The 21077-nt window shown below is 42.2% G+C and overlaps 1 protein-coding gene across 2 annotated transcripts in view; it reads left to right on the top strand.

The window, feature by feature from the left end:
• Nucleotides 1–1847: 1847 nt before the first annotated feature.
• The window catches only part of smg1 (SMG1 nonsense mediated mRNA decay associated PI3K related kinase), a 47871-nt gene continuing 28641 nt past the window's right edge, over nucleotides 1848–21077 (top strand). The window contains exons 1-24 of one of the 2 annotated variants that reach the window (XM_051073825.1): nucleotides 1848–2095; nucleotides 4564–4712; nucleotides 6475–6627; nucleotides 7594–7730; nucleotides 9113–9171; nucleotides 9731–9941; nucleotides 10341–10466; nucleotides 10634–10706; nucleotides 10948–11045; nucleotides 11438–11611; nucleotides 13472–13693; nucleotides 14111–14212; nucleotides 14591–14881; nucleotides 16361–16491; nucleotides 17020–17181; nucleotides 17402–17520; nucleotides 17645–17732; nucleotides 17902–18003; nucleotides 18305–18445; nucleotides 19015–19241; nucleotides 19526–19725; nucleotides 19904–20065; nucleotides 20324–20478; nucleotides 20681–20814. In XM_051073825.1, the coding sequence (XP_050929782.1) occupies nucleotides 2019–2095; nucleotides 4564–4712; nucleotides 6475–6627; nucleotides 7594–7730; nucleotides 9113–9171; nucleotides 9731–9941; nucleotides 10341–10466; nucleotides 10634–10706; nucleotides 10948–11045; nucleotides 11438–11611; nucleotides 13472–13693; nucleotides 14111–14212; nucleotides 14591–14881; nucleotides 16361–16491; nucleotides 17020–17181; nucleotides 17402–17520; nucleotides 17645–17732; nucleotides 17902–18003; nucleotides 18305–18445; nucleotides 19015–19241; nucleotides 19526–19725; nucleotides 19904–20065; nucleotides 20324–20478; nucleotides 20681–20814 (3493 nt within the window). In that variant the 5' untranslated portion in view covers nucleotides 1848–2018. Of the gene's footprint in view, nucleotides 2096–4563; nucleotides 4713–6474; nucleotides 6628–7593; nucleotides 7731–9112; nucleotides 9172–9727; nucleotides 9942–10340; nucleotides 10467–10633; nucleotides 10707–10947; nucleotides 11046–11437; nucleotides 11612–13471; nucleotides 13694–14110; nucleotides 14213–14590; nucleotides 14882–16360; nucleotides 16492–17019; nucleotides 17182–17401; nucleotides 17521–17644; nucleotides 17733–17901; nucleotides 18004–18304; nucleotides 18446–19014; nucleotides 19242–19525; nucleotides 19726–19903; nucleotides 20066–20323; nucleotides 20479–20680; nucleotides 20815–21077 lie in introns of both variants that reach the window. The other variant, XM_051073826.1, reaches the window with a different exon arrangement.

The raw sequence follows: 21077 nt of genomic DNA, 5'->3' as shown, positions 1-21077 counted from the left end.
CACCACCTCCTCCAGGGTGACAAGTTTTGAGCCAACCACAGACACTGCCTTTTTGATCAGTTTGTTCAGTCTGTTGGTGTCCTTTGCCTTGATGCAAGAACACTGCAGCAAGGAAGATGGTGCTCGCCACAACAGACTGGTAAAACATCTGCAACATCTTGTTGCAGACGTGAAAGGACCTGAGCCTCCTCAAGAAGTAAAGCCAGCTCAGGTCCTTCTTGTAGATGGCCTCTGTGTTGATGGACCAGTCCAGTTTGTTGTCCAGTGTTACACCCAGGTACTTGTATGACTCCACTAGATCCACATCCGTCCCACTGATGCTGACAGGAGAGGGCAGGGGCTTGTTCCTCCTGAAGTCCACCACCATCTCCTTCGTCTTCGCCACATTCAGCTGCAGGTGGTTCTCTCCACAGCACTTCACAAAGCGGTCTAGGGACCAGGTCCCTGTACTCAGCCTCCCTCCCTCCCTCCACACATCCCACAATGGCCATGTCATCAGAGAATTTCTGCAGGTGACACGACTCAGAGCAGTACTTAAAGTCTGAAGTGTATGTGGTGAAGAGGAAGGGAGACAGCACAGTTCCCTGGGGGGCCCCGATGTTACCGATCAGACACACAGTTCCGTAACCTCACAAACTACGTCTGCTCGCCAGATAGTCCTCGACCCAAGTGATGAGGGGAGCACTCACCCGCATGTCCTCCAGTTTGGCCTTCAGCAATCTGGGCTGGATGGTGTGAAATGCGCTGGAGAAGTCGAAGAACATGATGCGGACTGAGGTGTTGGCTCTGTCCAGCAGGTAGATGATTGCATCATCAACCCCAACATGGGGCTGATATGCAAACTGCAGAGGGTCTTGCGATGGGCACACCAGCGTGGGGTGGGGGATATAGCAGGGTTTGAGATGGGTGTCAGCAGTGGGATGGGGGGTGGAGGTGTTGAGGTTGGTGCAAAGAGGTGTCTGCAGCCGGAGGTGGAGGGGAGCTGTGGGGGCTGTGAGGATGTCCTGGGGCCAGGAGGTGTGAAAGGGTCCATGGTGGATGTCAACAGGGGGGAAGGGGGTGGAGGTAACAGGGGTGGTGTGGAGCAGGAGTGGGTGGAGGGAGGTGGGGGATTGTTGCTTTGAGAAGCAGTAGAGGGGCTGCCAGGGGTGGAGGGGTTGGAGTTGAACCTATTGAAAAACATGTTCAACTCGTTGGCACATTGTACATCCCCCTCAGCTGCACTCCCACCTCTCCAGTGATCTCTCTCATCCCACTCCAGACGTCCCTGGTGTTGTTCTCCACCAGTTTGTGCTTCAGTTTTCTTCTGTAGTTTTCCCTGCTCTCCCTGATGCTGCGTTTTAGCTCCCTTTGTACCCGCTTGAGTTCTGCTCGGTCCCCTGATCTAAAGGCCCTCTTCTTCTCATTGAGAAGGATCTTTAGGTTGCTGGTTACCCCACGGTGTGCTGTTTTGGGTAGCAGCAGACCTCCTTAGCGGGGATGGTGTTGTCGATACAGAACCCTATGTATTCAGAGACAGAGTCAGTCAGGCCATCAATGTCTTCACCATGTGGCTCATACAGAGCATCCCAGTCTGTGGCCCAGTGTTTCCATGGCCTCAGGAGACCATTTCCTTACTGTCCTCACTGTGTCCCAAGTTTGTGTGTAGGGATAAAAGTAGAGGGTTTAACTTTCACTTCAGTTCAAAAATTGACTTATAACAGTTTGATAGATTTATTTTCATTGTTTATTTAATTTTTAAATTTGTTTTTAGATAGATTAGATAAATTAATTTTGGGCTCGGAAGAATGTGACAAACCGGACTCTGTTGTGTACAACTACTTCCAGAGGGTGGCAGCACTGCAACGTCAAGGATGCCACCTGCCGTACAACCCCAAAGAAGAAGACTACCTTCAGCTAGCTTTAACGACGAGTTGCTAACCGATTTGTCAGACTTGCCAAAACATAATTGTGAAAAGTGATCCTGAAGAGAGACACGGTAACCGCTGCCAGCGGGTCATGCAGCTCTCTAAAAGGTAATGAGCCGTAAAGCCTCGGGGTCTCGGCTCAGCGGCGCCCACAAACTGCAGCCACAGTGGAATGACTGGCAGGCCAGGTTGGTGTTGGGCTCCGGGGGAGGCTGGTTACAATAAAGCGGTGACTCTTCGGGCCTGTGTCGTGCTGCTTTATGAAGTTGTGGCCGCATGGGAGGGAAATGCTCTTTATGTGTCTTTAGCAAAACATTAGATGCTCACGGTTATCTACCTGCACTGTCTTTAAATCGTTGTCTCGATGTAGCTTGTCACGTATCGCAGCTTGAGCTGAGCGCTGGCCGTTAACGAACTGCCTCGCGGAGTGCGAACGTTAGCTCAGTCTGTTAGAGAGCTATGGTTAGCTACATGTTGGCCGTCTGCTGCTAACTCAGTTAACCCAAATGGACAGCAAGCCACACAACATACACCAGCAAAACGATAGTGACTTCCAGTGAGCCCAAGTGATGAGCCTAGTTGGTGATTTATGAAGATTCTTGTTGAGCTGTGGTAGCCGCTGTTAGTTTAGCCGGTTAGCGTTACTAAGATACTGTCTGCGCTGGCTAACGATAGCCAGCTAGCATGGGGGAAGACGCCACCCAGCTCTAACGTTATCAACTTCCTTAAGAACTTGCGAGTGTAGTGTTAAAACATGTTCATAAAAAATATATGGCGGCGTTGCTCCTGTAACTTTCTGAGCTCATTACAAATCATCTCAAAAGTCTATACAGCAGTTACTGAAGCAATAGAGTCCATAGTTAGCATTACATGTGTTAACATAGCTTATTTCGTGCCATCTATAACATCGCCAACACCGCCCCGCGATCGTTGCGTTAGGGGCAGGTAGTTTGTGGCGATTGGAGTAATTCAAAATTTGTTTAATAATTTGCCCCACTAAAGCACATTATCAGCTGAATTATTAAGAGCCGAATGTGGCCCCCATATCTTTATCAAGTTGATGTCCTGTCTTAACGCAGTGGCCTTGTGTTAAATTCTAGTATAAAATACCTACTATTTGAAAAGTTTATTCTGAAATATATTTGTGGGTGTGCAATGAAAACGTAAAAAATTGTCACAAACTAAATTGAGGATGCTTTGGTGGGGAGCTGTATATTCGACCCATGCCTCATATTTGCCCCTGGGCACCTGACTTTACATTCAGTACTAGGAACACATAATTGGACACAAAGGAGGTGGGTAAAGTCAAGGTAAAAGTGGAATCGATATAAAAAGATCCCACACATTCTTCAAATCCAGCAAGAACATCAGAACAGTTTATTAACAGATTGTTGTGATCTGACAATGTTCTCCCTCTGTCTACAAACTAGAAGTCCTTGGTGACATTCTTATTAAACAGCAAAAACCTGCACATCAGTTTGGCAGTCTACATGGGAATAACTGCCACAATAATGGTGCAACAGTCCTGTTGTTGACATGGCCAACAACAATAACACACAACTCACGTGGCTATTCACTGTCACAGGTCCCTTGTGGTTTGTTATTACCAGTCAAATGCAATAATTGGTAGAGTCGTATCCAGGTTTAACTACAGACCCTTGAACTCTGAGCTATTCTGTCCTCTGGCAGCGTAGTCATTTGCCAGATATTTTGTATTTAGTGGGCTATGTACTTTATTAGAGATAAGGGCCACGTTAGAGCAGAGGTTTTACCACATTGGTTTTTCACTGCCTACACCAATCCATGTGCACAGCATTGGTGTATTACTTACATCAGCATTATGTTGTTTAGGTGATGCTACTCTTTGTGCTTGTACTTTGGTTTGGTTTCCGTGCTGATTTACATATTCCAGTGTACATTATGTTACGTAGTTGTATTGTCTTAACTGTTTTATTAAATCCAAGTGATCAACCTAGAAGAGTTACTGCTCCTTTTCCACCACTGATTTTACAGCAAACTGTGTTTTACTGTCTGGCTCTTTCTTTTGTAGTTTTGGTCATCCTTCATATTATGTAGGTGATATGGATTAAATTAGAGAGTTGTATCTGGTTATCTGACTGCTCCTGTTTCCTCTATTCTATTATAAAACTCTTTATTGGTGTGTCAGTATCCACAGATCTCATCAGTGAGGCTGGTTGGGGTGGGCAAAGTCTATTCATATAAGAAAAGTGATTCTTATGTTTAAATTGATAAATGGATATCAAAAGCGTGATTGTTGATCATACTTAGTAATGTTATGATTTTTAGGAAAGGGCAGACACACTCGTCCTCTAGCTTGTCTTCAGTCAAGAAAAGAAAAGGAAGACTGACCTGCTCGCAAATTATTGCAGTTACATATTTCAGATTAAAAATCTGCATACTCTGCATGTTTTATTTCCTTGATCAGACATCAGGACTGTTTAGCTTAACTGTCAGTTTTATATTGCCAATCAACGGACCAACTGTTGAATCAAGTTTAAGTTTTCTAGCCTTTTCAGTTGCAGACCTAATTATTTTAACTGATAAGATAGTAATCTATACTTCAGATGCAATATTAAGCCATGAAATAACTTCAGTTACAGAATTTTTCTTGTGTGTGTCTTATCAATGTATTCAGAGTTGACAGTGTGTCATCCAGCCAGGACGGAGTGAACTCCAGAGAGCTTGGTTTAGGAGCATTGTACGACGTGTTGCCCTCCAGCTGCCCTGAACAGCCAGTGGTGCCCAGCAATGCCTACACTGCTGCAGATACACACCAGGAAGAGGGTAAGGTCTTTTGGTCATGCTGAATTTCTTATTAAACATGTTAACATGTTTTAGATTTGCTCTGACATATGGCTGGGCGCTAAAACGATGATATATATTCTGATATAACTTTTCCTCGATAGACATATAAGGCATGGTTAATAGAACTCATTCCACCTGTGTTTTGACAGACAGTACGAAAAGCCAATGATAATGAGAATAGTGCCATGCCAAACCAATCATGTGGCAGGAACAGAGTTCAAAGCACATCACTGCTCCTGTAGTGCTGTGTGTGTGAACTGTGAGGCAGTTAAAAAGAAGTGTAACAACTTGTCCACTGACATTCTGTGAGTTGAATCAGGGTCTTCCTGACTGATGCATCAAATAGTCAACATTTATGGGGCTTTAAGTTCGACAGAAATGGTGATTATGATTTATATCATAATGTATATTGATATTGACCAATATGAAAAATCATATTGTGATATAATTTTTTCCCCATATTGCCCAGCCCTACTTTGACATCTTGATTAGCAGGATTATTATTAGTTTATCAGCAGGTCTTGAATAGTCTTCTGAAATTGTATTCATAAAAGTTTAAAATATTTTCTCTTGCTTGCAGTAATGTATGAAATGTTTTTGTAGTTGATTGTGGGCTGTTGAGAGATTTCTAAACTAAAAGTGGAATTGTTGTAACAGTGGACTGTGCTGCAGGAGGCTGTTTAGCAGTGTTACATTCGTACACGTAGAAAGTTCATTGACTCATCATGGACAAATATCCATTTTAGGAAAGACTAAAACTGAAAAGAGTGTATCATTTTTCAGTGGTTAATTATCCATCCATTTTCTGCTGCTTATCTGGGTCCTGTTGTGTTAATTGAATTAATTATATCATTAGGAATTATTGTTGTTTACTGCTTGCAAGTGCTGAAAAAATGTGATGTAAAAGTAAATAATCCTTATGGGCTATATTGCCCATATTTGTTTCCATCATTCTTTAAAACATTGACAGTAGGACCCTGAAACAGTTGTTGAAATGTACGTGACTTACCCGTGCCTTACATTCTTGCCCCCACTTCTCACTCATGCGGTGTATGTGGTATACTGTATATAGCATGCATTGCTGGGAAATATAGAGAGGTGGTCAGATTACTGATTTGGTTGTACAAAGATTTATCTTACATTTTTTGCCCTGCAAATTTTTACACAATGATCTGACATGAGATCTCCTTAATTTGGCTCATTCGCAGTGCTTCCTGATTTAATGAACTAAGTTTAATTTTCATTGTGTCTCCTTAACAAGGCAGAACAAGATGAGAATTTACTGTTTGTGTGCTTTGACCTGGTGCTGTAGCCTTTGCATTAATCTGATGGTTTTCAATTCAGACTGGAGCTGTGTAATGTTACATACTGTAAAACGTTACAGATCTAACCTAGTATGATTGCCACTGTGACCTGTGTATGTGAAAGTGACTGAGGTAATTAGTCAGACATGAAAACAGACATATAAAATTGCCAGCACATTGTAGGTAGTAGTAAAGAAAAGTATCGTCGTTTTTCCGGTACGGATGTCCCTATGTATCTATAGAAGCAGAGAGTGAACAGTCATTCTCATCTGCAAAAAACTTAAAAATGATTTTTTTTTTTTCTAGCTGTATGAAAAATTCAAATATGCATGGAACAAGAGTTGCTCCTCTTTGCTTTGTGGTGTCAGACATGCTCATGCCTGCCAAGGCTTCTATGTAGTAAATGGGTTTAATCCAACATGGTTTGTGTCCCTTAGGTGGATATGAAGCTGGTCAAGGTGTCTGTGATACTACATTTGGTTGGAAGTCGCTGGGGCAAGAGTTGAGGCCTAATGACGTGACGACGGATTTGACTCCTTTTCAGCATGGAAACCGTGCTTTAGCTTCAAAGGACATGAGGAAATCGCAGGGTAAGCTCTGTGACACCTGTCCAGTATTCTAAGATGCAGAGCTTCAGTACATGGTTCAAAACATGTTCATAGGATTTAGCTGGGAAACAGTCACCTCCCTCTGATGCTGTACTAACTGACAAACCACAGTCATTTGTTGTTACCTTAACAGTTTGGGCTGCAGCTCTCTGTCAAGGTAACAAGCCAATCTGAACGTTTGACATAATGGACTCAGTCTAGATACAAACCAACACCTATGGAATAATATGGATTTTTTTAATGTTGGCTACAGTTGAAATATTTCAAGATGTGATACAATTGGAACCTGAAAAATCATGTTGTTGTGTAGAGTAGTTATAGATTAAGTTTCAGTGGTAAACCACTTAGAAATAATACATGGGAATCTTAGGACATATAAACTTTACAAGACTTCAACAAATCCAAACAATGGCACATTAAGCATATAAAGATTTTTTGATATATCCCAGTCAACAAGCTACTTAGGAGGAACTGTAATCAAACTTAGGTTGAAAGAAATTGAGGTTACATTAGAATTTAGTGGTGAGGTCCAAGGGTAAAATTTCATCAGTATTGTATAACCTGATCAATAATGCATTAAATAACAACCTGCAAAACATTCAAAGAAACTGATTTGGGCAAGCCCCTTAAAAATAAAGAATGGGAATACATCAGAGGACACTACAGTTTCAAGGTCCGAGGGGAATAAAATTATCATATGTAATTTTATTTATAAACTGTACTTCACTCCTGTTAAAATATGTTAGATAGGCCATCTCAACCCTGACCTCTGCTGGCATTGTAACCAAAACAAGCGCACTGTCGGGTTAGGTGAGACCAAAGATTCAAGATTTTTAGGAAAATGTCACAAAGTCCTGGGGTAGAATTATAGGACAGCTATGTTAGGTTATGGTTGGGTCGTGCGACACTTACTGGAGGAGTAAGAGTGTTGGTGTGTTGTTTTTACAGACAGAGGGGTGGCTCACTCAGAGGAGTCTCGGTTGGCCAACCTCCTGCGCCGAGTCTCCAGGGAGGATGATCGCGACCGCAGGCTGGCTACCCTCAAACAGCTGAAGGAATTCATCAGCCACGGAGAGAGCAAAGTGGTCAGTCAGAATGTGTAAAGATGATCATCCCGTTGGCTTCCAACAAACCCTCTTCATTAGAGAAATAAGAGTGAAAATTGTTCTCCCTTTTCCTCCTACTCTTTTTTTAAGTGTTCAGGGGTGTCAGCTGGTTAAGTCACTGTGGTCAAGTACTCTGTAATTCTTTCTGTTACCAGCTGCCTCAGAGTGTATTAAACAAGGCTGTCTGGACATCACAGCCAACTCCCACCCAGACTCTAGTACCTGTCTTTGAGTGGCTCAGCATTTAAACATCACTAAGACACATGCCAGTGATATGTGAAGCACTGCCATTTAGCCACAATGATGCAACTGTGAGATAGGAATTTCTTTTTAACAAAGTAAAAAAAATAAAGTAAAATAACATTCACACTCATCCTGAGACACTGTTGCAAATATCTCTCTATGTCATGTTCAGTCAGTGAGAGTGGACTGGACACAATCGGCTAAATGTTAACCTTATTTATTGCCTTTAGTTGTGTGTTCTCCATTGAAAGGTTCTCATCTAAGTCTGCCGGTTTTCAGACTGCTGCAGCTGCTTTCACTAGTGGACAGACATGCAGAATCTTTTTGTGTCACCAACTAAGCAACACTGCACTGAATTTTTCCCTGTAATTCATAAAACCCATTATATTTGATTTTTGGTTGCAAATATTTTGTAGTCAGTGACTGAAGTCTAATAATCAGCAGACTCTTGGTGTCTTTCTTTCCCCAGCCAGCCTAACTTCCTGTTTGTTCAGGGGCTTTTTGATTTGACGAACTGGTTGTTCCTTTGGCAGATCTGACATTTGACTTTTTTTGGACCATCCTCTCAAATTTGGAAGTTGTTCCAGACACCAGAAAACATCTAACTTGCATAGTTGTAACTTGTAACCATGGACCACATGTCATCAACCTATCATTGCATCACATGACGTAACAACATGACATAATAACAATGGATTACTATTTCTTATGTCATTAGCTATTTGGGATTTTTGTGGTAACACATATATTTAAAAAAATGAAACAACTGAAATGAAACATTCAGATAATGATTTGGTTACATGCAACATTGCGTTGCATAGGTCCTCATTTGCCTCAGTCTCTAAAACTAGGGTGACGAGTGCAAAGTTATCATGGAGTCACAGTAGCCACAGTTATCGAAAATGTGTCAGGATGAAATTACTGCAGTTTTAGGATCTTTGTACTGTCTTACAGTACAACAGGACATTGTACAATGTTCAACCAGTATGGATATCAACCCCTCTAAACCTCTTATAGCTGAAAGTCAACATATTGTCTTTTCATTTCAAATGAAATGAAAAATCAAGGTACTGACAAACGCATCACTATCCTAATACTTTGTGTTTTCTCTTGCACAGACCCTGGTCAAACAGTTGGACACCATCCTCAGCACCTTGAATGACATTCTGAATGAGAGGTAAGAGGATCTCTATGGCTCTATATTTATTGGACTTGACCTGTGCCACACAGGAAGAAGGTGTTGTCAGTACAGGTGGAGAACATGGGGGGTGGATGTAAACACTTGTTTGCCTTTTTATGTTAAATGCAGGTGTTGTTGGTCAGTTTCCATCCTTTTGATGTCAGAACTGTGGCCAGAGTGTGGGCAGCTGCACAAATGTTTCAGTCTGTGTCCGAAACATCCGTTCATGAAAAATGATTGAATTGAAGCGCCGCCCATGATTCATGTGTTTTTGCCATTTACACACAACACTGTTCAGTGCTTTAATCTCTTGTTATTTTTACATTTAGAATAACCATCTCAGTGTATTTACTGTTTAATATCAATGACCTAATGATGGCCACATGGATGTAGTTAGTGAAACAGGTAGTAAGAAGTTGTAACAGATAAATTTTTCCAAGACTTATGTCCCTCTGTCTCAGTTGCATGATGTGACTCTCACAGTTACCACAACCCTGCAACAGTGACTAATGTGTGTTCTCTAACGTGTTCTTGTTGCTGTTGATGTGTGTAGCAGTAAGCTGCTGTGGGAGCTGCGTCAGGATGCAGCAGCCTGCCTCGGTCTCCTTTGCACTGTGCTCAGCTATGAGGCAGAGCGCATCTTCAAGTGGCTGTTTCTTAAGTTCACTTCAAGCAGTCGTGACGAGGTGAAGCTGTTATACCTGGTGGCAGCACAGCGTGCTTTGGAGGCTGCTGGGGAGAGGAAGGCCTTCTCTCATGTTATGCAGGTATAACTATACACAGAGGCTTCAGCTTTGTTTCCAAAGCATTTTGTGCCAAATTTCATAAAGAGTGAGCTAGCCTTAGACTTATATTCTAGTTTCATGTCAGAGTTGCTATATATGCCTCACTTACTTGCAAACTTAAGAATCACGTGCAGGTTGGGTTCTTAGAGCCCAGTCAATTTAATTTTAGTCAATTTAATACTGTGATTTATAATGATCCAAGCCTGGTGAATGTCTTATTGAATCTCTTATTGAATATTACCACATTAATAACACCAGCCAAATTCCCTAAAATCCATCATGTTTCTACAGAATAGGAAAGGAAAGTGTGTACTCCCTGGTGTCAGGAAAGGGCCTGGGAGGTGGGTGATTTTCTCAGCTGACTTACTGACTGTGTTTCAGCTGGTGATGAGCAACCTTCAGTCCATCCTGGAGAATGTGGACACACCAGAGCTGCTTTGCCAAAGTGTAAAGTGTATTCTTCAGGTGGCTCGCTGCTACCCTCATGTCTTCAGCACCAACTTCAGGGTGAGTGTTTCAGCACTGATTGGTATTGTTGCATATGTGTGAAGCACACAGGTCAGCCAAAGTCAGTTGCCAGTTCTATACACATAGTTACACTTTGTAACTATGTGTTTAAAACAAGTCTGACTTATCATCAGACTTACTTCATCTGATATTTGCTGCCTCCACAGGACACCGTGGACATCTTGGTGGGCTGGCACATTGACCACACACAGAAGCAGTCACTCACTCAGCAAGTCTCAGGTCAGTTCAACTTCTTATTAACACTCAGAGATTTTCAGAGTTGTGTCTCCTGTTCAGATTACAAACTCACAAACTTGTAATTTAGTGCAATTGAGGCACGTCAGTCATGCTTTGCACTTTTACGTGTCCATGTGTGACAGACCAGCATGTTTGTCTTGCTTTCACTACGTTGCCAGTGTAAGAGCATAATGACAGTGCAGTGCTTTTCATCTGCCACTCTGCTCTCCCTGTCTGTGTTTAGGCTGGTTACAGAGTCTGGAGCAGTTCTGGGTGGCTGACCTCACCTTCTCCACCACCCTGTTGGGACAGTTCTTGGAGGATATGGAGGCATATGCAGAGGTGAATATAGTTCAGAGTCTTAGAGCATGCTGCCTAGACCACACTGAACTTCACTGCAGTCATGATGTAATACCAGTTAGGCTTATCATTTGTCATTAGGCAGATGTTTCAAAAATGTATTATGCCTTACAGGCTGAGACAGTTAATTGTATATTTGGATAAATGATATAAATATCAACATTTTCTAAACTATTTAAATTGAGAAGAAGCAAGGAGACATGCAGTTTTCATTATTGCTAGGTGCAAGCAGCTCCTTATTTTTCATTGCTGTAAGCCTGAAGATCTTCAAGAGATCTTGTTAAAAGTATACTCTCTTTTCAAAATAATTAAATATTGCCACGTAGAACTAAGTGCTTTTGTCAGAGATTTGACTATGTCTGTTCTGTTTTCAGGATCTGAGCCATGTGGTGTCAGGTGAGGTGCTGGATGAAGACATCCCCCCTCCCTCAGTGTCACTACCCAAGCTGGCAGCTCTGCTGAGGGTTTTCAGTACAGTGGTCCGCAGCATCGGAGAGCGATTCAGCCCCTTTAGAGGACCACCCATAACTGAGGTCTACGTCACTGATGTAAGAACCACACTCTGAGAACCTATCTGAGAGTTGAGCAATGTTTATTCAAGACTTCAAGAACTTTATTGTCATTGTGCAAAGAACAATGGGATATAATGCATGACAGTGAGACAGCAAGGCAGTAAAGTCCACGTTTTTTATATGAATAAGAGAAATAAAAAGAAATTAAATTAGAAATATATTTAAATATAATTAAAAATAATCAGTCAAATCAGTGGGGGAATGAGCAAAGCAGGATGCAACATCATTGTAGAGATGTGGTGGGAGAGTACACCTTGTTTCAATACTCACATGTACTAGCACTGTGAGTGATTACCCTCTAGTGTGACTACATTTATAGAAACAAAACCACATTGTATGTTCTTTGGAAAACATATACTGAACTTTGGCTGAAGCTAATACAAGGCTGAGTTAGACAGATAGGGGGGATCTTCCAAAGTTGTAGCCTTGTTGAATTATTTCTCTGTGTTACAGAACCTCCACTTCAAATTAGCAAAGAAACAGATCCGGGAAACTTAAAGACTCAATAGATTGTGGGCGATTACCATGCATGTTGTATCACAAGACTTGGAAAAAATCTGGACCTGCCCTTTGAATTAGGACATTAAACAACATGCTTTTGACATACTACTTTGAGATGACTGACTATCCACAGTTTTCTTTAGCTTCTCATCCAACACAATGAAGAATTTACAGAATTACAGACTCCAGCATATACAACATACGAACAATAGTGCACAAGCAGATAGCAGCAATATCAGGAGGCAGGTCTTCAAAATAACATCCAGTCACTCTGTGTTCAGGGCCTGTATGGACATGAGGAATAAAAGACACCTTGTATATGTTCCAGCTGGCTCTTGGGGCCCTGAATTGACAGCCCAATGGGAGCAGCTCAAGCTCTGAGTGTAGTGGGTATGAAGTATCTGCAATTATGTGATTAGCCTTCCTGCGTAGAGCACTGTCAGAGATATTAAAGTTTTTTGTGACTTTCCAATCACCTTCTCTGCAACTTTAACAATTTTGGAGAGTTTGTTTTTGTCTTTGTACTGAAGTTGCAGTACCATGCTGTTATGTTAAATAAGATAATCTCAACCAGGCTCCTGTATTCCATTTTAAATATGTGTTGGCTAACGCCAAAGCTCCTCAACTTCCTAATTAAAAACTATTGTTGGCTAGCTCTCAATGATGAATGTTGAGTTGAGGTAGGAATCAGAAATATTTGCTCCCAATTGCATATATATTATTAGCAAATAATTATAGGCAAATAAGTGAGAAAATTTAAGCCTGCACTTGGTCTGACAATTTCAGATGAAAATTTTATCCAATAATGTGGCTGTGGACTAGGGATACCACATCTTGAGATTATATTCTTGAAGACTGTAAGGCTGAAACAAAAAAAAAAAACAGCCTTTCTAACCATTAAGTAGCCCAAGATTATGTAAAGTTATTCTTAGGGTTTTTCATAGCATATATATATATATATATATATATATATTCTTTTTCACAGTTATTCATTGGTAAGATAAATATTATCAGCCATAACAAATTTAGTTATTGGTTATCAGCCCTGAAAATTTTTTTGTGCATCTATACTCCTAAGCAGCAGACCTATAGTTGATATAATGCTTATGGACATGTCTTCCAAAGCTCAGCAACATTAATCAACTTTTTTTTTTATTTTGCATGCATGTATTTAGGGCTAAACAATTAATCGAAACATCATTGACATTGCACGGTATGACTAAGTGCAAATCGCAGGAGAAAAAGAAGTACCTTCCAATCATTGATTTAAATGCCATATACTGCCATATGGTATTAGACTAATCTTTTTCTCTCTGTTCTCTGTGTTTTCCTAAGGTTCTGAATCGGGTTCTGGCCTGTGTGACCACAGCGAAGCAGGTCCAGTTCTCTGAGGCAGTTCTCACAGCGGGGAATGAATGTGTGGGAGTGTTACTGGCCAGCGTCGAGCCCTGTGGTCAGCTGATGGAGGCTGTCCTAGCCTATGGCCTGGACCAGCTGGACTGCTGCCAGGCCTGTGGTACTGACTACAATCTGGCAGTGCTCAGCCTTCTTACCCTGGTACAGCCACTTTGAGAGTTTGATCACACCTGCTGTTTGTTTCACTTCAAACCATAGTCATTTTTGTCATTTTTCACCTTTCTTTGTTTTGTTTATGATTAAACAGCCTTAAAAGCTTGCTATGGGGCAGTGCACTTAAGATGTTTTCAGGTTTATTATTCCTTCTGTATCTATAGCACAGTTTTGTTGAATGCGAAATCTTCATGTGTGCATGTGTGTTTGCCTGTAACCTCAGACATGTTGGTGCTGAATGCATTTTACTCATATTCAAATCTAAGAAGACATCATTGTTAAACAGGGCTGCCATATAAATTTCAGAGAGCTCTTTTTGACAGAAAAGTCCAGATAAGTACAAGTAGACTATTACAGCTCTGTTAGACTTGTTGAAGTTATTGTTGACTGTGCATTTGCTTTCAGATTGTGGACCAGATCAATACAAAGCTGCCGGTGTTCTTTGTTGAGAAATTGTTGGCACCTGACTCCCAACTGCTGAAGCTACGCTTCCATCGAGAGAAAGAGGTGTGTGAGTGTGAGGTGCTATGTTTATGTGAGAGTATAACAAGATGACAGAGAGTACCAACATGCAACATGTAAGGCATGATTCATGTGTCCTGTATAGAAAATACACTACAGGCCAAAAGTAGGTCGGTATCTAAACCTTCTAGCCATGTGTGGTAATTGAAGTTGTCTTTCCAAAACCATGAGTGTGAATATGGTGCTCTCCTCTGGAAAGACTTTACACCAGATGTTTGAACCTGGCTGCAGGGGTTTTCTCCCATTCAGCCACAAGAGCCTTAGTGCAATCAGTCAGTTATATTAAGTGAAAATAAAAACAATATGATGTCCTCAACAGTGTTTATGTTTGTGTGTATGCATGTGTGTTCTTGCGCTGCACAGGTGATGTCAGCTGTTCATGGTGTGTACCAGGCGCTGCTGAGCCTGAAAAACATTCCAACACTGGAGGCAGCTTATAAAATGGTATTGGGTGAGATGGCATGTGCCCTATCCAGCCTGATGGCAACTCTGGAGCCCACTGGTAGGGTCTCAGCACCCGACAGCCCGTGCCCCACCATTCAGCACCCTGCTTTTGCTTCTCTCACCCTACCACTGGAGAAGGCCCAGTTCACCCTCATCTTCAACCTCAGCACCCTCACCACCATCGGCAACACCAAGAACTCTCTCATTGGGGTGAGCCACTATGCTTTCTGTACTGTACCTGTACTAAACAGAATAATAAAACCCCAGTGTCTCAGCACAGGTAGCACCAGTACAGTGGTTTGTTTTACCACTAAATCCTCTGGCTGTGTCAATTGGCCACAACATCTAAATGCCCTGGTTTTCTCTCAAGAAAAGTATGCAGGCACATGTTGCACATGAGCTTGGCTAGCTAGCTGTCATCCACTTGACTGCATGGCTGGCCCAGCCCCTATCATTTTCCAACTGTTCCCTGAGCTCATGTTGGTTTCAGTTCATTTAAGTTAATAAAGAGATGCAGGCAAAAACCAAACCAAACACTGAAGGGGCATGCATCATTACATTACTTGGAATACATACGATGAAAATGGCAAACGGCCAATTGCAGCCATTCCAATAAAAAAAATAAAAAAAACCTGTGAATATGACATTACTTTGTCCTCCCCCCCCAAAATGAGACACTGGAGGTAGTGACTAGTGACAGTTTCTCCTTTTTACTTCTATTTACAAACATCTAAAAAAAACTAGGCCATTGTCAATACAAGATAATTTACACAAGGGAATCTTCCCAGTAAGAGATTTTACCACAATGTTCTCTATACTGACCTTAATCCAAGACACTCTCTGCCCCTGGATAGGGCATTGGATCCCATATTGTTCTTTCCTGAAATGTGTTTGATCTCAGTGTTGTGCAGGTGGAACAAAAGGGCAAGAAAACCAACCTCAAAATGCTTCACTGCCAACAGCAAGAATAATATGTCCTGCTCAATGGCTAAATATGCTGGTTTGTTTAAATTCTTATAATAGTATGCAGCTGGTCTTTTGCACACATTGCTTGGTGGAAATTATTGTGAAAATTAAACTGCAACCAGTGCAAATATACACTGTACAAACCACCCTAAACAGCCATTGAGAGTCATGAGCCCTGAAACCCAGTGAGTCAGGAATTTATTATGGGTGCATAACATCCACATCACACTTTCCATACAGTTGGGATACCTGTGCTGTAACATGCTGTGAGCAGCTGTGTTCAGAGCCTGTGGCGTGGACATGATGCAGGTGGTTTCCCATAGCACAGAAACAACAGTCAAGTGGTGCTTACCTTGGAGATGACTGTTCACTCAAACTGAAGTAAGCACTTGTTTGCTAGTGACATCATCTTGTCAGCTCACTGTGTCTTCTGCCCCTTTCACAGCTGGGAGATGTGGGTTTTCAAACAGGCCCAAAGTAGCACAACATGAAGGAGAAAGGAGCAAAAAGACAAACACCTTGTCATCAAAATATCTTACCACCTTAATGGAGACCCACACCATCACTGAGGCTTAGGGACCTACAGCTGCTTCACAGCAGCTGGGTGGTGAAAAGCTGTAATTGTGAATCTGCATCAGGGTGTTTTTAGAGTGTTTGCACTGACAGAAGATGCTACTGTTTTAATTGGCTGTGTGTTCATGTTGAAATGTGTTATCTGTTTAGATGTGGGCATTGTCTCCTACGGTCTTCGCTCTTCTCAGTCACAATCTGATGCTGGTCCACTCTGAGTTAGCGGTCTACTACCCTGCCATCCAGTATGCTGTACTATACACCCTGTACTCCCACTGCACCAGGTAATACACACACATGTACTCTGTACCATAAAACATACCAAGTACTGAATAGACTGAGTATGCTTGAAATAATCCTCTCACACTGACAGCAACACGAAATGTACTAGCTGACAAAAGTACTTTTTTAGTACACCAGAATATTATTAATATATTATTAATACATACACATGTGTGTGGGGTGGGGGGGGGGTCAGGACAAACAAGGTAGCACAGCTACAAGCTTTGTGATATGATGAGGAACCTGAGCTTCTTGTGTAAAATCAGTGGTGTTCCTTTATTAACCCTTATCTTGGTTCAGGTCAGTCATTTTGGTGCAAACCATCATCATAGCACTGTTTGTGGTGGCTTCAAAAATGTGTTCTTCTAAAATGGTTTCTATATATTCCCTGACACTTCTTCCTGTATGATAATTTCTCAGGGTTTTTAATGGATCACAATCAAAGCCAAGATTTAAATGATAAGTTACATGTCGAAGGTGCTTCTTTGCTCTGTGGTTACTCCTCTTAATTGTCTTCTATTTTTTTCCAGACATGACCATTTCATTTCATCCAGCCTGTCATCATCTTCTCCCTCCCTGTTCGATGGCGCAGTAATCAGCACTGTGACCACAGCAACAAAGAAACATTTTAGCACGCTGCTAAGCCTTCTGGGAGGTCTGCTGGTGAAGGAGCACCTCTACCCTGAGGCCAGGTTCTTTCCCTCCCTTTTATGACCCATTTAATTAAAAGTTTTTCTATGATGTGCAAAATGTCTCAGTCATGGAAACCATGATTTGGTTTCAGCATGATTTGATTGAAAAAAGGAATGTGATGAATTAATGTATAACAAAATGTATTTAGCAAAACTACATTTTAGCATAACACGAAGGTGACTGGATACAATTGTTGATACTTTTGTGTTGATGTGTCAGGAGGCTTCTGCTGACCTGGGCTCAGGAGATCTCTGTGCTGATGAAAAAATCAGACACTTACAGCCCCCTCTTCTCCCTGCCCTCCTTCAGCAAGTTCTGCAGGGGCCTGCTGGCTAATGGTGAGCCCAACATGTCCAACCATTTCCAACAAAGAATTTTGGTTTGGGTTATTGCCATTGTCAAATGTATCACTCATTGATCAGTTAAGTGTTGAATGTTTTTCCACCTTTTTTCTCTGTCTAGCTCTAAATGAAGATCAAAGTATCTGTCTTCAGACCTGCCACAGTTTACAGGTTCTCTCTTCATCTCTGTCCACTGAGCTGCTGCAGAGGTGAATATCATACACACATCAGCTTAAGTTTAATCTGTAAATTAGTCAGGTATTCATGGTTTTCTGTACTTAGCTGCAGACATGGCATTAAACAAGGGTGGCAGATGATGTCTGTTTTGTAATGTTGTAAAGCTCTGTGTGTATGTGTGTATTTGTGTGTGTCCATTAGGTGTGTGGATGTGTGCAGAGTGCAGTTGGTCCACTCAGCAGTGAGGGTGAGGCAGGCCTATGGCAAGCTGCTCAGGACAATCCCCCTTGATGTGGCTTTGAGGTAAGATGTGATGTACTCTTGAGGAGCATTCACAGTAAAATTGATCTGTTCTCCACATACCAAATCTGTCAGACATATTCACAATTGGGAATACCATGACTGAATACTAATCAGGTCTATTGAATTAAAAGGTGAAAGAAATACACATGTTCTGAGGGAAGTCAGTTTGTAAGAGGCTTTTTAAAAATCTAATGTCTCAAATTGTGAATCTCCTGATCCTGGTTTAACACAGTATCAATGTCAGTAAATTCATTCACATAGTTGAGTGTATGCCATATTAATGAGGTGTTTGTGATTTCAGTAACCACAGCCACCCTGAGATGAGGGAGATTTCACTGGCCATCCGCCACCACATGAGCCGGGCACCAACCAGCACCTTTCACCCCCAGGACTTCAGTGACCTCATCAGCTTTATCTTATATGGGGTCTTGCACCGTGGAGGGTACATGTCACAGAGACAGAGGGATCAACTGAATAGATTTTAGACAAACTGTCACTGGGCCTTTTCTTTTGTATTCTCAAGGACAGATGTAGATACAGCAACGGCCCGACTGCCTTTGTATAACAGCATATAGTTGCCAAATTAAAAGGCTGTATGGAATCTTTCTGAAACTAACTACTAACTACTACTCACTTTTTTTTTTTTTTTTTTGCAAATCTGTTAGAGGGGAGTTTCATGGGTTCTTCCTTTGCCCATGCCCCAACACTCTACCAAGTTGGATACAAACCAGTTCAATACTTTCTGCATAATCCTGCTGACAAATAAACAGACAATGAGACACGAGGGAAAACATAAGCTCCTTGTTGGAGGCAGTTATGACAGGATGCAACAGCTGCTTCTGAATATGTCAGTCAGGGTCATAGATTCTTACAAGTTCCTCTGCAGATAAATGACCTGGTCCATGGAGCTGGCTGATATATGTGTACTATAACAGAATGTTCTCATATTGTACCACTCTGTGTACCTCAATGTAATGAGACTTTCTAAGCTTCACATTTCTGTACCCACAGCAAGGATCCCTGGCTGGAACGTCTGTACTACAGCTGCCAGCGGTTTGAGAAACGGGACGGCAGAGTAGGTGTGGATGGCAGCAGGCCGGGTGTAGTGACACGGGCTCTGTTGAAAACTGAGGTGGTGCTGTGGCAGTGGGCAGTGTGGGAGGCTGCACAGTTCACTGTACTGTCAAAACTCCGAACACCGCTGGGCAGAGCTCAGGACACATTCCAGACCATTGAAGGTAAAGGGACAACATCCAGTTTGTGTTCACAGTGACTGTAACTTCCCTTGTCAAGCCTTTTTTATCTTTGTAAAGTAAATAATGGACATGTCGAACATGAGGTATGCCTTGTGCATGGCCACTTATTAAATAATCTGAAAAAAGTCACATTTTCAAAAATCTTCAGTTATTAAATATTTTTGGGACATTTTATGTCACGAACAAGGGGTTTCATGGTCAGTGCCTTAAGGCCACCAGCACTCTTCAGTCTTCCATTATTTTTGTTCTGTATCTCTGTATTTCAGGTATGATCCGGAGCCTGGCTGCCCACAGTCTAAACCCAGAGCAGGATGTTGGAGCATGGGCTGGTGCTGGAGGTGATGGTGATGGTCACCACTCCAATCAGCTCCGCCTCACTCTGCTGCTTCAGTACCTGGAGAACCTGGAGAAGCTCATGTACAACGCCTATGAGGGCTGTGCCAATGCTCTCACTGCTCCACCAAAGGTGTGTAAATAAAAGCTCCAGAACCCCACTGCTGGTTGAAGATTCAAGCATTTGAAATTATGACAATCAAGAAGGAGTGCTGAGACCAGTCATCTCAGGTTCAGAATGGCAACTACATCCCTTCAGTAATATTCAGTGTATGAATAATATGATGAATCTCTTCTTTTCTGTGTCTTAGGGCATCAGGACATTCTTCTACACTAACCGTCAGACATGCCAGGACTGGCTGACGAGGATCCGCCTGGCACTGATGAGAGTTGGTCTTCTGTCTGGCCAACCAGCAGTAACCATACGTCATGGCTTTGACCTGCTTACAGAGATCAAGAACAGCAGCACCCAGGTCAGTACAAATACACTGTTATAAGAAGCTTTCAGGTGAGCAGCCTATGATCTACTACAGAGATGTGCATGTACATTTTGAAGACCTGGAACTCTGTTTTTTAGTAGGCAGTGGGCACTGGCTAGAGCATGTGCAGCTTCTATAGGTACATGTCCCCTGTGTGTAACTTGAAGTGGTGTGTAATGTCAGCAATACATGGGTATTTATGTAATAGTATTATCCGGTTAGATGAATAGCATGTTTCTGTGTGTTCATCAGGGTCCAGAGCTGGAGGTTCCTCTGATGTTGCTGGTGGAGGCTCTGTGTGAGCTGCGTTGTCCTGAAGCCATTCAGGGCTTGGCAGCCTGGAGCCTCTTCACCACTGGCAGGAGTCTGGGATGGTTGTCAACAGTTGCCCTGCAGGCTGAGGGACGGTAAGCAACATTGCATTAACCAATCATCCTCAGTGGAACTTCTTACATTTTTTCTTAAAAGTATCTATCCATCCATCCATCCATCCCAGTTAAATCCTCCACACCCACACGTCCTTGGTTCATTTATTTGCTTGTCCCCCACTTAACTGTGTGTGTGTGTGTGTGTGTGTGTGTGTGTGTGTGTGTGTGTGTGTGTGTGCAGGTTTGAGAAGGCAGCTCTGGAGTATCAAGATCAGCTGTCTGCAGTTACAGGGATGGACTGTAGCATCAGGAGCTCTGAATGCTGTCTGCTCAAACTCTCCAACAACACCAGCAGCCCTAAGCACACCAGCAACGGTAACCACCACCTTTAAAGCAGTCCAAATACCATAAAATTAAATTAGTTGGTTTTATCTTGTATCTGCTCTCTAGTCATTATGTCTAAATTCAAACCAATGACCCCAGAATTCTGTTAAATCCAAAGATGAACTCAGAGAAACAGGTCTGTGTTGATTCAAAGTTTAGTACCATTATTAGAGGGTCCATCAGTAACTCAAGATGTGTCCATGGGCAGCTGAAAAATGATGATATCCATCTTGAACATCTATGATGCAGTCATG

This window comes from Lates calcarifer, linkage group LG11, assembly GCF_001640805.2.
Source record: "Lates calcarifer isolate ASB-BC8 linkage group LG11, TLL_Latcal_v3, whole genome shotgun sequence".
In the NCBI taxonomy this organism is placed as follows: domain Eukaryota; kingdom Metazoa; phylum Chordata; class Actinopteri; family Centropomidae; genus Lates; species Lates calcarifer.
This window is presented reverse-complemented; position numbering and strand designations above follow the sequence as displayed.